Genomic DNA, 15,575 nt, shown 5'->3' with positions numbered 1-15,575 from the left:
TTTTTTTTTTTTTTTTGAGATGAAGTCTCACTCTGTCACCCAGGCTGGAGTGCAGTGGCACGATCTTGGATTACTGCAACCTCCACCTCCAAGGTTTAAGCGATTCTCCTGCCTCAGTCTCCAAAGTAGCTGGGAATACAGGCATGTGCCAGCATGCCTGGCTAAGTTTGTTTTTGTTTTTGGTATTTTTAGTAGAGATGGTGTTTCATCATGTTGGCCAGGTTGGTCTCCAATGCCTGATGTCAAATGGTCCACCCACCTCGGCTTCCCAAAGTGCTGGGATGACAGGCATGAGCTGCAAGATTTTAGTAGGTGGCCCAAAACTGACTGTTGTTTCTCTTTTTAATTATTAAACATACCAAAAATAATGAAAAGAGTAAATTTCAAATGTCTCACTATAAAAAATGTTAGGTAAGTGAGGTGATAGATGGGTTAATGTGCTTGATTTAATCAATCCACCTTGTATACAGACATCACATCACACTGTACACCATAAACATATACAATAATGCATCCATCAAAAATAACAATAAAAACTGAAAAAATATTAAACATACCTTGGAATCCTGATACTATTTGGACGACATCTTCATATACCATTAGAGTGGCAGAGCGTTCTGGAAGCAGGCCAAGGCTCAGAGAAGAAAATACTGCAGGAAAAAGAAATGGGTAGAAGGGGATTTTATATTTACTTTTAAGTGCCCGCTCTAATTTTTGGGATACTCTGCAGTTTTTGTATTTTCTGATTTCAAATCAATTAATAAGATTAATTTTTAGTTAGATTAGCAAAAGATCTTCAAAAGGCTACAAGTGTATTGCAATATCTCACATAATTACTTGCCCTACAATGGTCAACTTTTTTCATTTGTTAGAAGTTTTCTTTTTTTTTTCTTTTTTCCGAGACAGAGTCTTGCTCTGTCGCCCAGGCTGGAGTGCAGTGGCGTGATCTCAGCTCACTCTAACCTCCGCCTCCCAGGTTCAAGCGGTTCTCCTACCTCAGCCTTCCGAGTAGCTGAGATGACAGGCACCTGCCACCATGCCCTGCTATTTTTTGTATTTTTGGTAGAGAAAGGGTTTCATTGTGTTGGTAAGGCTGGTCTCGAACTCCTGACCTCATGATCCACCGGCCTCGGTCTCCCAAAGTGTTGGGATTATAGGCGTGAGCCACTGCGCCCGGTCAGAAGTTTTCAGTAAAGTAACTGAGCCTCTTCACATTAAGAGTATATGAAAGTTATCATGTATACACTACATGAATTTAGAATATATAATGTTAGATGTTAACATTAAGATGGCTTTAAAAATATGTGTCTAGGTTAATGTGTACCTCATGGTAAAAGAATATTGCCCCAACCCTGGGAACTAATAACATGATAGAAACTGTGCTTTTCATTTTTATTTTTTTGAGACAGGGTCTCACTCTGTCACTTAGGCTGGAGTGCAGTAGCATGGTTAGAGCTCACTGCAGCCTCGACCTCCCAGGCTCAAGTATCCCTGTTGCCTTAGTCTCTCAAATAGCTGGGACCATGGGCGTGCACCACTGCACCCAGCTAATTTTTAGAATTTTTTGTAGAGATAGGGTCTCCCTATGTTGCCCAGGTTAGTCTCAAACTCCTGGGCTCAAGCAATCCTTCCACCTTTGCCCTCCAAAGTCCTGGGATTATAGGCATGAGCCACTGCACCTAGCCAAGTTATGCTATTTTAAAACTCTTCCTTAAGTAACTGGATTTCTAAAAAATTTTAGAAACCTCACAAATTTCTAGGTAAAACATATGAATTTAAGAGAAAAACAAATAAATGCATTATAGAATAATCATCATCACTCACATTACTGAACGTTTACTAACAGGCCAAACATTATCCTAAGTGCTTTAATTTCAGTAATTTATTTAAGCCTCAAAACAGCTCTATGAAGTAGGCATTACTATTAGTATTTTTGAGACAGAGTTTCATTCCTGTTGCCCAGGCTGGAGAGCAATGGCGTGATCTCGGCTCATTGCAACCTCCGCCTCCCAGGTTCAAGTGATTCTCTGGCCTCAGCCTCCTGAGTAGCTGGGATTAGAGACATCTGCCACCATGCCCAGCTAATTTTTTAAAAACATATTTTTAGTAGAGACAAGGTTTCACCATGTTGGCCAGGCTGGTTTCAAACCCCTGACCTCAAGTGATCCATCTGCCTTGGCCTCCCCAAGTGCTAGGATGACAGGCATCAGCCAACGTGCCCGGCACCTGAAGTAGGTATTATTAACATGCCCATTTCACAGGTGAGGAAACAGGTTTATAGATGAGGAAGTAACTCGCCCAATATCCCACAGCTAATAAATGCCAGGGCTAGGATTTAAACTCTGGAGTTCTCAACCACTATGAGACATGGAAAAGTTGGCCTAGTGAGGTAAATGACATTCTGGGAAAACATCAGAATCTAGAAGATAAGTGCTAAGAAGATCAGTCACTTCACAGCGCTGGCTCTTTTTTTTTTTTTTCTTTTTTTTTTTTGAGATGGAGTTTCGCTCTTGTTACCCAGGCTGGAGTGCAGTGGTGCAATCTTGGCTCACTGCAGCCTCTGCTTCCCACGTTCAAGCGATTCTCCTGCCTCAGTCTCCTGAGTAGCTGCAATTACAGGCATGCATCACCATGCCTGGCTAATTGTGTATTTTTAGTAGTGATGGAGTTTCGCCATGTTGGCCAGGCTGGTCTTGAACTCCTGGCCTCAAGTGATCTGCCCGCCTCGGTCTCCCAAAGTGCTGGGATTACAAGCATGGGCCACCGTGCCCGGTCAAGCAGTGCTGGCTCTTAATAGTGCCATAGGGCACCAGTGAGTTGACTGTGGATGTGACCTCTTTTCACTCATCCTCCACAGTCAATTTATTTAGTTGTCATCATATACAAGGCTGGGTGGAACAGAGCAGTGTTAGAAGCAGCCTGTGCCTTCAAGAGTTATGCATTGCAAGGGGACTAGGCTTGAAACAAATAGCTGTATGACAAGCAGAATGGGACAGGTACCAGAAAAAAGACAAGAATAGCACCTTGGTGATGCAGAAACAGCCTGGGAGTTCCTCGAATATTAAACACAGAGTGACCCCATGACCCAGCAATTCCACTCATAGGTATAAACCCAAGAACTGAAAACCTACGTTCATACAGCAACTCACACATCAATGTTTGCAGCAGCATTATCCGTAACAGCCGAAAAGTGGAGACAACACACATAAATGTCTATTGGCTGATGAATGGATAAAGTGTGGTGGTGTCTATATGAGGGAATATTATTCACTCGTGAAAGGGAAGGTGGTACTGCCACGTGCTACAACGTGGATGAATCTTGAAAACATCAGGCTGAGTGAAAGATGCCAGACACAAAAGGCCACGTATTCCAAGATTACAGTTATATGAATGTGAAGAATAAGCAAATCTAGAGAGACAGAGGGGAAATTAGTGGTTGCCAGGGGCTGGGATGTGTGGGAAAGAGGGAGTCAGTGCTAATGGGTATGGGGTTTTAGGGGTGAGGAAATATTCCGCAATTAGTCATTGCTGCATGAGCACGTCGTAGGTAAACTATTATCAGCGATCCTTTCATCTAAAGGCACAGGGCACCTCCTGGTGAGGAGGAAAGGGCAGGATTGTCCTAGCAGATGCTGCTGGTAGGAAGCAGCACACCTCAAAAGCCAGGCTAGGGTTACACTCCACACCCTCCTAAGTCAGGATGCCTGGGCCTTCCTGCTCCATTCCAGAGCTCCCGTGGTGACTGCAGACATTTACAAGGCCCTGACCACCTCTGAGCTGATTGGTATGGGGGGTTCGGAGCTCCAAAATCACCCGTGATCATCCCCTGAGAGGTGCGTGACCATCGCAGTGTGTTTTGAAAATATTTCTCACCTAAAATATTTGGTACTTTCATATATAAGGCAGCTGCTCTGGCAAATTGTTTCTCAGACCTTATTTCCTAAAGGAGAAAAAAATGATTTCTCATTTTACTTTTTTAGACTGTTTCTTTGAATTCTAAAACACATGATTTCTTGTAACCAGCCTGGAACCAGCAGGGACTTCCCGGGGCAGAGGACAGGGACTAAGGATGCAATCAACGCAGTGCCCAGGTGGGCGGAGGCAGCAGAGAGATGGAGATCCGTGGGTAATGCTGCTTTTTTCCCATCATAGAGAGGAGGCTGATTGATGTCTGGAGGTGCTCTTCATACCAAGTAGATTTTTTTTTTTTTTTCTCTGATACCTAGAGGGAAAGGAACATCTCATTCTACCCAGGACGGGCAGGAAGATTTCTTGAGGCAGAAAACAGTCTGGCTGGGCTTTATGAGATAAAAGAAAAGTTTGCCAGCCGGGTGTGGTGGCTCATGCCTGTAATCTCAGCACTTTAGGAGGCCAAGGCGGGCGGATCATGAGGTCAAGAGATCGAGACCATCCTGGCCAACATGGTGAAACCCGGTCTCTGCTAAAAATACAAAAATTAGCTGAGCGTGGTGGCGGGCGCCTATAGTCCTAGCTACTCGGCAGGCTGAGGCAGGAGAATCGCTTGAACTCGGGAGGCGGAAGTTGCAGTGAGCCGAGATCGCGCCACTGTACTCCAGCCTGGCGACAGAGTGAGACTCCATCTCAAAACAAAAACAAAACTTAGCCGGGTGTAGTGGCGCGCACCTGTAATCCCAGCTACTTGGGATGGTGAGGCAGGAGAATCACTTGAACCCAGGAAGCAGAGGTTGTAGTGAGCTGAGATCGCGCCACTGCACTCCAGCCTGGATGACAGAATGAGACTTCATCTCAAAAAAAAAAAAAAAAAAAGGAAGACAAGTTTGCCAAGAGAACAATGCAGACAAACACAGAAAGGGTAGAGATGCCAGACTCCTTCCCAGAATGACACATTGCTCAGGGTGGCCGACCATGACATACGGAAGAGGGAGGTGGCCAGGGGAGGAGGCTCCCAGGGTGGCCGACCATGACATATGGAAGGGGGAGGTGGCCAGGGGAGGAGGCTCTGTGTCACATTTACTTTACCCTGAGGTCATCGAAGAATTTTAGGCAGGTACATATTTTAATACACGAACTGGACATATATATTTTAATACATGAATGCCCAGTCATACTGTGGGTGGTCTGAGGGGTAGAACAACCTGGCTGGAGGCCATTGCCATAGTCCTGTACCATCGCTAAGGACCTGGGCCAGGGCGATGGCTGCAGAGACAACAATAATTAAGATGTAGAATGACAGCCTTTAGTGGATGGATTGCACCTCCTATGGCTTATTCTGACCTGCCTCCCACAGATGGAGGGTGTTTTCCTTACGCTGGGTTCCTCCCTCTCCTCCCTTCCTTGAAAGCGAAAAAAACCTCAAAACATCCTCCAGGAACTATTGTTAAGGATGAAAAAGGAAATGCATTTCCGGGTTTCATAAGAATGCTCATGTACACACAAGCGGTGTGCTGCACACGTGTGGGAAAGAAGGCATTTTTTAGTTTCAAATTTTCAACATATTTTAGAAGAGGCTCCCAGCTCTTCTTGCTTCCTTGTCCAGCTATCTGAAATACCAGAAGTGTTAGTCTTCACCTCCAAAAATACGCACAAAAGCAAATTGACTCTGCTTTTCAAAATAGGCTACATTTTATTGTCTAAATTTTGGAGATGTTTCCTGTTAAGTTCTAGTTAAGAGTATAACATGGTTTGGATCTGTGTCCTGGCCCAAATCTCATGTCGAATTGTAACTCCCAGTGTTGGAGGTGGGGCCTGATGGGAGGTGATTGGATCATGGGGACAGTTTCTCATGAATGGTTTAGCAGCATCTTCTGGTGCTATTCTTGTGATCGTGAGTGAGTTCTCACGAGATCTGGTTGTTTAAAGGTGTGTAGCAACTTTACCCTTTCTCTCTTCCTCCTGCTCTGGCCATGTGAAACGTCTCACTCCCCCTTTGCCTTCTGCGATGATTGGAAGCTTCCTGAGGCCTCCCCAGAAGCAGAAGATGCCATTCCTCCTGTACGTCCTCCAGAACCGTGGGCCAGTTACACCTCTTTTCTTTATAAATTACCCAGTCTCAGGTATTTCTTTATAGTGGACTAATACAGAGTATCTTTATTATATTGAAAAGGCAAGCACAGAAAAATAATCAAAGACACGGGAAGATTCTTAGAAATTATTTAGAGTAATTAACTTGATTTCAGAAACAAACACAAACTCAGAAAGTGCTGATGGGCCGATATGTGTGGGGCCAGCCAGGGGTGGGCAGGCCTGGGACCCAGGTGTCTTCATGTCTTGTCCAAAACTCAATGAAACTTCATTATTCCTGTGACTTGACTCATTTGTAATAGAACAGATATCAGCCGGGCACAGTGGCTCACGCCTGTAATCCCAGCACTTTGGAAGGCCGAGGTAGGTGGATCACCTGAGGTCAGGAGTTCAAGACCAGCCTGGCCAACATGGCAAAACCCCATCTCCACTAAAAATACAAAATTAGTGGGGAGTGGTGGTGCATTCCTATAATCCCAGCTACTCGGGAGGCTGAGGCAGGAGAATTGCTTGAACCTAGGAGGTGGAGATTGTAGTGAGCCAAGATCACACCACTCCAGCCTGGGCGACAGAATGAGACTCTGTCTCAAAAAATAAAAAAATAAAAAAACAGATATGATGGGAATGGTTTTTCTCAAATGACCATGTTAACAGAGTCAAAATGAATGTGATCAAAATGCAGTAGCTGCTCATTATTCACCAATTCTGTATCTGTAAACCTGCCTATTTGCTAAAGCTTATTTGTAACCCCTAGATGTACTCAGGGTCCAGCTTTTCACGTTTTTAAGCATTCTGTCGGTGATTTTGCTATTTACTTATTTATTTTTAGAGACAGTCTCGCTGTGTCACCCTGGCTGGAGTGTAGTGGCTCCATCCCAGCTCACTGCAGCCTCCACATCCTGGGTTCCAGCTCCTCTCGCCTCAGCCTCCAGAGTCGCTGGGATTATAGGCATGATTCCACCGTTTCAAATGACCCCAGCATAGTGCTCTCTAATATTCCTAAGCAGGAGGACGTTGTGATTGTGCCTTATGGAGAAAACGTGTGTTCGATCAGCTTTGTTGGGGCATGAGTTATGGTGCTATGGGCTATGAGTTCAATGCTAATGAATCAACAATCTATATATCAAATAAGATTTCTTTAAACAAAGACAACATAAAACAAAGGCATGTACTATTGATCAGCTCATGAAAATGTTGTGACCAGAGGCTCGCAGGAACCCAGCCCTGCATTTCCCTTGTAGCAGTGGTTCAGCAGTATTTGCTCACTCCATGTTTGAGGTGGCTATGGACCATAACTACTGCGAACAATGAGAATTGACCGATGGCCTTTGTGCAGCTGTCCTCCTGAAACAGGCAGAGACAGCCTAAATGTCCCTCAGTGATTTCCAGTGACTTCTCAGCATGGATGATGGGAGTGTCAAATGCTTCCTTTATTTTAATTTATTTTATTATTTTTTGAGACAGGGTCTTGTTCTGTCACCCAGGCTGGAGTGCAGTGGCACCATCTCAGTTCACTGCAGCCTCGACTCCAATGTTCCCTTGGATGTAACCTAGTAAAGGCCACCTGTCCTGTTGTGCGGGCCCTCCCGGGGTCCTGTCTCAGGCCCACTGTCCTCCACTCTCTGCTGGAGCTCATAGTTAACACTGAGGATGAGCCAAACTAAACCTCTAGCCCAGATCTCTCTCTTGAACCCCAAGTTCATTTCAAACTAAAGGCTGAAAATGCTCACTTGGTGTCTCAGCGGCAATTTCAACTAAATATACCCTAAACTTAGCTTACAATCAACGACCCCGACACCCGTTCTTCTCCTCCCATCTCCCCAGGCTCCATGCATCTTTGCCTAGGCCATGACCCCGACACCCGTTCTTCTCCTCCCATCTCCCCAGGCTCCACGCATCTTTGCCTAGGCCTGAAGCTTGGGAAGAGGGAGTCACAGACGGAGGGAGGAAGGGAGGAGATTTCTTTAATCCACGACATCAGCGCAGCCAACTTTGGGAAAATGTGGTGTAGCCAGTTCCCCAACTCCACAGCTTGCCCCTGCCGGGACCACCTGCTCTACCCCCGGCCAAAACCTGAGATCCAACTCACATTCCTTCTATTTCATCCTTTTCCTTCCCTCTCTCCTGTCCATTCTCCACGACCTGCTTAATATCTCTCAGGTTTGTCCCCTTTCCTTTAAGAACTTTCCTAGATGATCTCCATTGTATCTATGTCAAATCCACTTTCCATAGCTCACAAAGCAGTGGCCTCGAACTTTGCTAAATATTTTTGTTCACAGTATCTGGTGGAGGGGGAGAGGGCTTTGCTCGTTAAAATGCAAATTCCCCTCCCCATATTGAATGGTGGAGTTCTGGGATCCGTATGTTTTTATTTTATTTCATTTTATTGAAGCAGGGTCTTGTTCTGTTGCCCAGGCTGGAGTGCAGTGGTGTGATCATGGCTCACTGCAGTCTCGAACTCCCAGACTCAAGCAATCCTCCCACCTCAGCCTCTTGAGTAGCTGGGACTAAAGGTGCACACCACGATGCCTGGCTAATTATAAAATTTTTTGTAGAGATGCAGCCTCACTATGTTGCCCAGGCTGGTTTCAGACTCCTGGCCTTATGCAATCCTCCCAGCAGCCAGTGCCCTCTGTGTTAGAGAAAGATGAGGAACACCTTACCAGGTAACCGGATTGGCTTCCACGGGGCAGAGTTTGGCACGTAGGCATGCTTCGAGGCGGTGACGATCAACTGACTGCCCAGCTTATATTGGAACTTGATAAAGGCGACGCCATCGGTCCCCGAGGTGCCAGAGGCGATGGAGGCCTGGTTGGTGAAGATCTCGATGAGCGCGTCCGCTACGGGCTGGTGGGTGCTGGCATCGCTGACGTGCACCTTTAGCGTCACCTCTGGAGGTAGAGAAAGCACAAAGAACAGCTGCTGTCAATGGGAAACATCCACAGCAACTCTGATATGACTGTGATGGGAGGTGGAAGGAGGGCTCTGTAAGGACATGTAGGTCGACACTCAAAATATGCAGTTTTTACCAGGGACATTTTTTCCTTAGAGGTCTGCTTTTTACTTCACACGATTTCCCATTTTCTTCAAAACCACAGCCTGTCCCAAACTGCTTTCTTCTTTACTCCTTCCTGCTCACATGATCAAGAGAAAAATTCTATACCTTAAGACATTGGGCAACCAATGCAACACTTCGTGTGTGTGTGTGTGTGTGTGTGTGTGTTTTGAAACAGTTTCACTCTGTTGCACAGGCTGGAGCACAGGGGCGTGATCATGGCTCACTGCAGCCTCAACCTCCTGGGCTCAACTGATCCTCCCACCTCAGCCTCCTGAGTAGCTGGGACTACAAGTGTGTGCCACCACACTGGGCTAATTTTTGCAGAGATGGGGTTTTGCCATGTTGCACAGGCTGCTTTCAAACTCCTCAGGCTCAAGCGATCTGCCCGCCTCAGCCTCCCAGAGTGCTGAGGTTACAGGTGTGCCCCACTGTGCCTGGACAACAAGATTCTTTCAATGTGGTTTGGGCTACCATAATAAGGGCACAGTGGGCTGTGGTATTTATAGGCGTATCCTTCTTTAGTCCTGGGAAATGTGGCAGAAGTAACCCAGGATGGTGCACTGGTAATCACAAAGACTAGACTGAAAGGAAGTGAAAACTACTGTTAAAAGGGAGGACCCAAAGAGTAGAACAAGAGAAGGTTAGAAAAGAATTAAAAAAAAAAAAAAAAAAAAAGCAAACATTTGAAAAGACAGATGAAGTCAAGTTAGGAATATTGGCAAAAACAGATCATGAAAGTGGGAAACAAACAGAATGTTACAAATTGCTAAAAAATTAAAATAGAATGGCTAACTTACATTTACTCAGGCAAGGGATAGTTACTGAACGTTTACTCTGTGCCTAGAATTGTAACTACACAGCTACAGTGAAGGAGAGGACGCCTGAGTAAACAGGGAAGTACCATGGCTGAGGGGGAACAGCACGCGTGAAGGCTCAGAGGCAGGAAGACGCCATGTTTCCTGGAGAAACAATGGCAGGTTCTGAAATCTGGATGGAGAGCGTGAGAGGCGTAGCAGGCTGCAGAGGCAATTAAGGCCAGATCACGCATGGCTTTACGAGCTTCCTAAAAGGATTATTATTTATTCTAAAGGCAATGCAAAGTCACAAAAGTTTTAAGAGGGAGGTGAAGATCAAATTTATGTTATAGAAACATGTGGCTCTGGGTGAGGAAGAGGCAAGGCTGGAGAATAAGCATTCAATTAAGAGGACTCTGTGATAACCCGGGACTGACATGGTGGTAGACCGGACTCCGGCAGAATGATCACATCAAGGGTGCTGATTCCAGAACTACGTGGGGGAGCAACTCCGACGTTCATCCTGCTCCCATAAACCCTATTTGCTTACATAGGAAGAGAGCAGCTGGTGCCCGGTGGTGTATGTCCACCTGGCCACTTGCAGACACCACGTGCCATGCTTTTTCAGCTGCCTCTGATCTGAAAGACTTGGGATAGGAAGGTGGGGCAAGGACTAGCCAAGAGGAGGTGGCCAAGGAGGCTCGTGTTCATAGCACCTTCCAGAGTGGGGCTCAGTGGAGTGCTCGTCAATGAGCTGGCTGCAGGCTGGCTGGGTACAGAGCAGCCTGAGAGCGAGGATGAGGAAGGAGGGCTGGGTCAGCCCTGCAGGTATTGCCCAGCGGCACACACTCTGGAGTTCTGCAATTCTCACTGGAGGTTTGAATCTCAGCTCCACTGTGTGTCAGCCATGTAGCCTTAGGCAGTTTATTTATTGTCTCTAGGCCTCAGTTTCCCCATTTGCAAACTGGGAATGATAAACACGCATAGCTCAACATAGAGGTAGAAACATTTAGTGTAATGCCTGGCGGAGTAAGCACCGACACAACCTACTGCAATTGCGTCATTCCAATCATGATGATTGTAAACTTTCCAACATGGTGTTTGTGGATACCAGATTTGGGGTTCAGAGAGGAGAGTTAGAAAGAAGAAATATAAAAAACAAAAGGGACAGGTGAGACAATCCTCTCAGAGCGTATTCATACCTTTTTTTGTTTGTTTGTTTAGATGGCGTTTCACTCGTCACCAAGGCTGGAGTGCAATGGTGTGATCTCAGCTCACTGTAACCTCTGCCTCCCGGGTTCAAGCAATTCTCCTGCCTCAGCCTCCCAAGTAGCTAGCATTACAGGAACCCACCGCCATGCCCCACTAATTTTTTGTACTTTTAGTAGAGACAGGGTTTCACCATGTTGGCCAGGCTGCTCTTGAACTCCTGACGTCAGGTGATCCACCCGCCTTGGGCTCCCAAAGTGCTTACAGGCATGAGCCATCACACCTGGCCTGAGTATTGATACCTTTATACCCAGAGTTCTCTCCTACACTGGGGCAACCACATTGAGAAGAACTTCTTTCGGTTTGAGAATCTCTACCTTGGTAACTTGCCAACTAGTTGTCTCATGATACTAAAGCAAATTCGTACTTCAACACTGCAAATTTCAGTCAGTCATTTTTCACCCATTTTTTCCACATACTGATTTAATACATTTCTTGTGTAGATAACCATAGACAAGAGCTAAAGAATCCCAGACCTAGCTAAAGCATCCTCCTGCCTTTGAGGAGCTTTGAGCTATGGGTGTGTACCAAATAAATCTCTTAAAATGTTTTAGAAAGAACAAATAAATGCTACAGAAACCAACCTTGGCTACTTCATACTATAGGAGAAAACTAGTGCACAAATTGTGCTAAAAAGGCACAAATCAGCATCATGAAAATCAAGGATATGATATTACACAATACATTTAGTCAATTCTCCCCAATCCAATCGGGATGTGCACGACACACACACACATTTTCTTCTTTCCTTTTCTTTCTTTTTTTTTTTTTTGAGACAGAGTTTCACTCTGTCCCCAGGCTGGAGTGCAGTGGCGCGATCTTGGCTCACTGCAACCTTTGCCTTCCAGGTTCAAGCTATTTTCCTGCCTCAGCCACCTGAGTAGCTGGGACCACAAGTGTCCGCCACCACACCCACCTAATTTTTGTATTTTTAGTAGAGATGGGGTTTCACCATGTTGGCCAGGATGGTCTCAATCTCTTGATCTTGTGATCCGCCCACCTTGGCCTCCCAAAGTGCTAGGATTACAGGTGTGAGCCAGCGCGCCCTGTTCCCCCACACACATTTTCTTGTTTAACTTGGTCCTCTGTGTCCCCAAGTGGTATACTATTCCTTTTTTAAATTTTAAATTTTTATTTATTTCCATAGGTTTTAGGGGAACAGGTGGTGTTTGGTTACATGAGTAAGTTCTTTAGTGGTGATTTCTGAGATTCTGGTGCACCCATCACCCAAGTAGTGTACACTGTACCCAGTGTGTAGTCTTTTATCCCTCACCCTCTTCCACCCTTTTCCCAGAGTCCCCAAAGTCCACTGTATCATTCTTATGCCTTTGCATCCTCATAACTTAGCTCCCACTCATGAGTGAGAACATACGATGTTTGGTTTTCCATTCCTGAGTTACTTCACTTAGAATAATGGTCTCCAATTCCATCCAGGTTGCTGCAAATGTAATTATTTCATTCCTTTTATGGCTCATTAGTATTCCACAGTGTATATATATATATATATATATACACCACATTTTCTTTATCCACTCATTGACTAATGGGCATTTGGGCTGGTTCCATATTTTTTGCAATTGCAAACTGTGCTAAACATGCATGTGCAAGCATCTTTTTCACATAATAACTTTTTTTGTTCTGGGTAGATACCACCAGTGGGACTGCTGGATAAAATGGTAGTCCCTTTTTTTTTTTCCATAGGTTTTTGGGCAGCAGGTGGTCTTTGCTTACATGAGCAAGTTCTTTAGTGGTGATTTGTGAGATTTTGGTGCACCTATCACCCAAGCAGTATACACTGAACCCAGTGTGTAGTCTGTACCTAAGTAGTATACTAAATTATAACATAAATTAACTCATGGTGCATTAATAACCACATAGCAGAAATCCTGCATTGATGATTTATGCAATTTTATGGAAATGCAACATTTACTAACAATTGGGATTACAAGGTCTTCACTGTTTGCTGAGAAGGCAAAAACTGCTGAGATTTGAGGGAAAAAAATATGAATAAACAGAGAAAGGGGGAGTTCCACTCTAATCAACGCTCTAGATGCTACCCCTTGAATTTCTTCTAATATGGGAAGCATAGTTTAAGTTCTACAATTATATACTTTAAAAGAGATTGTTTAGTTCTTTGCTTGGTATGATCAGAGAGGACCAAATGTCAGTATGATTCGGTAATTCTTATAGCCCACAGGGGCATCACTGTTATAGAATAACACCGAAAATGGGACTCTCCGTTCAACAGCAAACAAAACTACCCCTAACTAAATGACAACCAGGGCAGCTGTCATCTGACTGGGTAAGGCATTAGTTGCTACATGACTCTCATTTATAGGAAGACCCCATAAATGGTCCCAGACCTAAATATGCCCTAGGATGCACTCTTTGCTGCTCAGTGAGTGCTGAGGACCCTGCTGAGTTGGTCACCTGAAAACTGCACTAAACCCAGACTGGGACATCCTTTTCTCACTCTATACCCTGCACATCCATCACCAAAGTCTGCTCATTTTGACTGCAAACTCTGCGTCTCAAAGCAGGCTTTTCTTTTGTACCCTTGTGAACACTGCCCTATTTCCAGACCTTCACCATCCATCACCCACACTGCTGCTCAGCCACTTTACAAAAACGGTCACCCTCTTCAGACCTGAGCCCTGAGATCCCACTGAGGCCAGAGGAAGCTATGCAATACACTCAGCTGACCTCTCCCTGTCTCCCTCAAACACTTTGATGCGACCCCACTGTCACCTGTACCAGGGGTAGTAAATTCAGCCCAGCCCTCATGCCAAATGTGGCCTGCTGCCTGCTTTTGCATATAGTCCATGAAAATTATATGGAATTTAAATTTCAGTGTTCATAAAGTTTTATTGGAACACAGCCACGCCCCATCATTTGCATCTAGTCTGTGGGCTGGTTTTGCATGACAACGGCCAACTTTAGAGGTTGCCACGGAGACCATAAGGGCTACAAAGCCTGAACTAGGTACTTTTGGCCCTTTAGAGAAAAAGGAAGGCCACGTGGCTCACGCCTGTAATCCCAGCACTTTGGGAGGCAGAGGCGGGCGGGTCACAAGGTCAGGAGTTTCGGACCAGTATGGCCAACATAGTGAAACCCCGTCTCTACTAAAAATACAAAAATTAGCTGGGTGTGGTAGCACACGCCTGTAGTCCCAGCTACTCCGGAGGCTGAGGCGGGAGAATTGCTTGAACCCAGGAGGCAGAAGTTGCAGTGAGCCGAGACCGCGCCATTGCACTCCAGCCTGGGTGACAGAGTGAAAAAACAAACAAAAAAAGTCGTCACACTCAAGGGACAGGATCCATCCCAGAAGCCTCCTGTCCTGCACCAGCCACCCCACCTGAACCCACGCCCTGCCCTCGGCTCCTCCTTCCTGTGCCTTCCTGCCACAGCTCCTCACCTTTGAAGGCAATGTCTTTCTACACGTCCCTTCCATGTTGCTGATTCCTCTTTTTCCTTTAAAAGGTCGTAGTAAGGTGGATTCAAGAAAGTGCTCCGGCGGGACTCAGCAACCCTGCATTCCCCTGAAGCTCCCCAGACACATGGTCTCTGTTTCTTGCCCATTTCCATTTCCGTTTCTGTCTGTTTCACCCTGGGCCAACTGTGGGGGTGTACAACGGAGACCAGACCCCTGACCTTCACGAGCTTTAGCTTTAGAGATTAAATACACACCGAAGTGTCATTCTGAACTGGAAGAAGTGCCTCAGGGAAAACTGGGTGACACAAGGCAGAACGGGGTACCTATTTTCAACTCGGTGGTCAGGCGAGGCCTTCTTGAGGAAGCATCATTTTAGCTTAGGCCTGGAAGAGATACAGGGACCAGCCAGGCAAAGGGGCGTCCTGAGATGAGAACGACCCGGTTGTTTACCACTAAATTAAAACCCCCATGGAGAGAGCTTAGTGAAGGAGCTCTCGTGCCTGAAGATGAGGGGTCTGGGCCACCCATGTACTGCTGTTTTGTTTGTTTAGAGTCATAGCTCACTACAGGCTTGACCTCCCAGGCTCAAGCGATCCTCCCACCTCAGCATCCCAAGTAGCTGGGACCACAGGCACGCACCACCACATCCAGCTAATTTTTGTAGTTTTGTAGAGATCGGGTTTTACCCTGTTGCCCAGGCTGGTCTCAGACTCCTGGGCTCAAGCAATCCTCCTGCCTCAACCTCCCAAAGTGACGGGATTATAGGCATGAGCCACCACGTCCAGCCATACCACTATTTTACAGTGTCGGGGGGGGGGGGCCATGAACCCCTCAGGAATAGGGGCTCGTTTTTTAAAAATTAAATTTATAACCGTAAGTCCTAGCTGGTACCTAGAGCCAGCAGGTAGTCAATAAAAGTTTGCAAAATGAATGCTGGGGTGAAACTAACCATCTCTTAACACAACACTACCTGAGATAGGGGTCATTAGCCACATGTGAGCATATACACTTGTTTAAA

At 45.8% G+C, this 15,575-nt stretch overlaps 1 protein-coding gene across 1 annotated transcript in view; it reads right to left on the bottom strand.

Moving 5' to 3' along the window:
* FAM171A1 (family with sequence similarity 171 member A1) overlaps positions 1-15,575 on the bottom strand; it is a 143,515-nt gene that overhangs the window by 48,810 nt on the left and 79,130 nt on the right. Inside the window, exons 2-3 of the mRNA XM_023223235.2 lie at positions 8,667-8,894; positions 558-650 (exon numbers count right to left, since the gene is read on the bottom strand). Coding sequence (XP_023079003.1) covers positions 558-650; positions 8,667-8,894 — 321 coding nt within the window. The remainder of the gene's footprint in view (positions 1-557; positions 651-8,666; positions 8,895-15,575) is intronic.

This window comes from Piliocolobus tephrosceles, chromosome 9, assembly GCF_002776525.5.
Source record: "Piliocolobus tephrosceles isolate RC106 chromosome 9, ASM277652v3, whole genome shotgun sequence".
NCBI lineage: Eukaryota > Metazoa > Chordata > Mammalia > Primates > Cercopithecidae > Piliocolobus > Piliocolobus tephrosceles.
The sequence above is the reverse complement of the archived record's forward strand: the minus strand, read 5'-3'. Positions and strand labels throughout refer to the sequence as shown.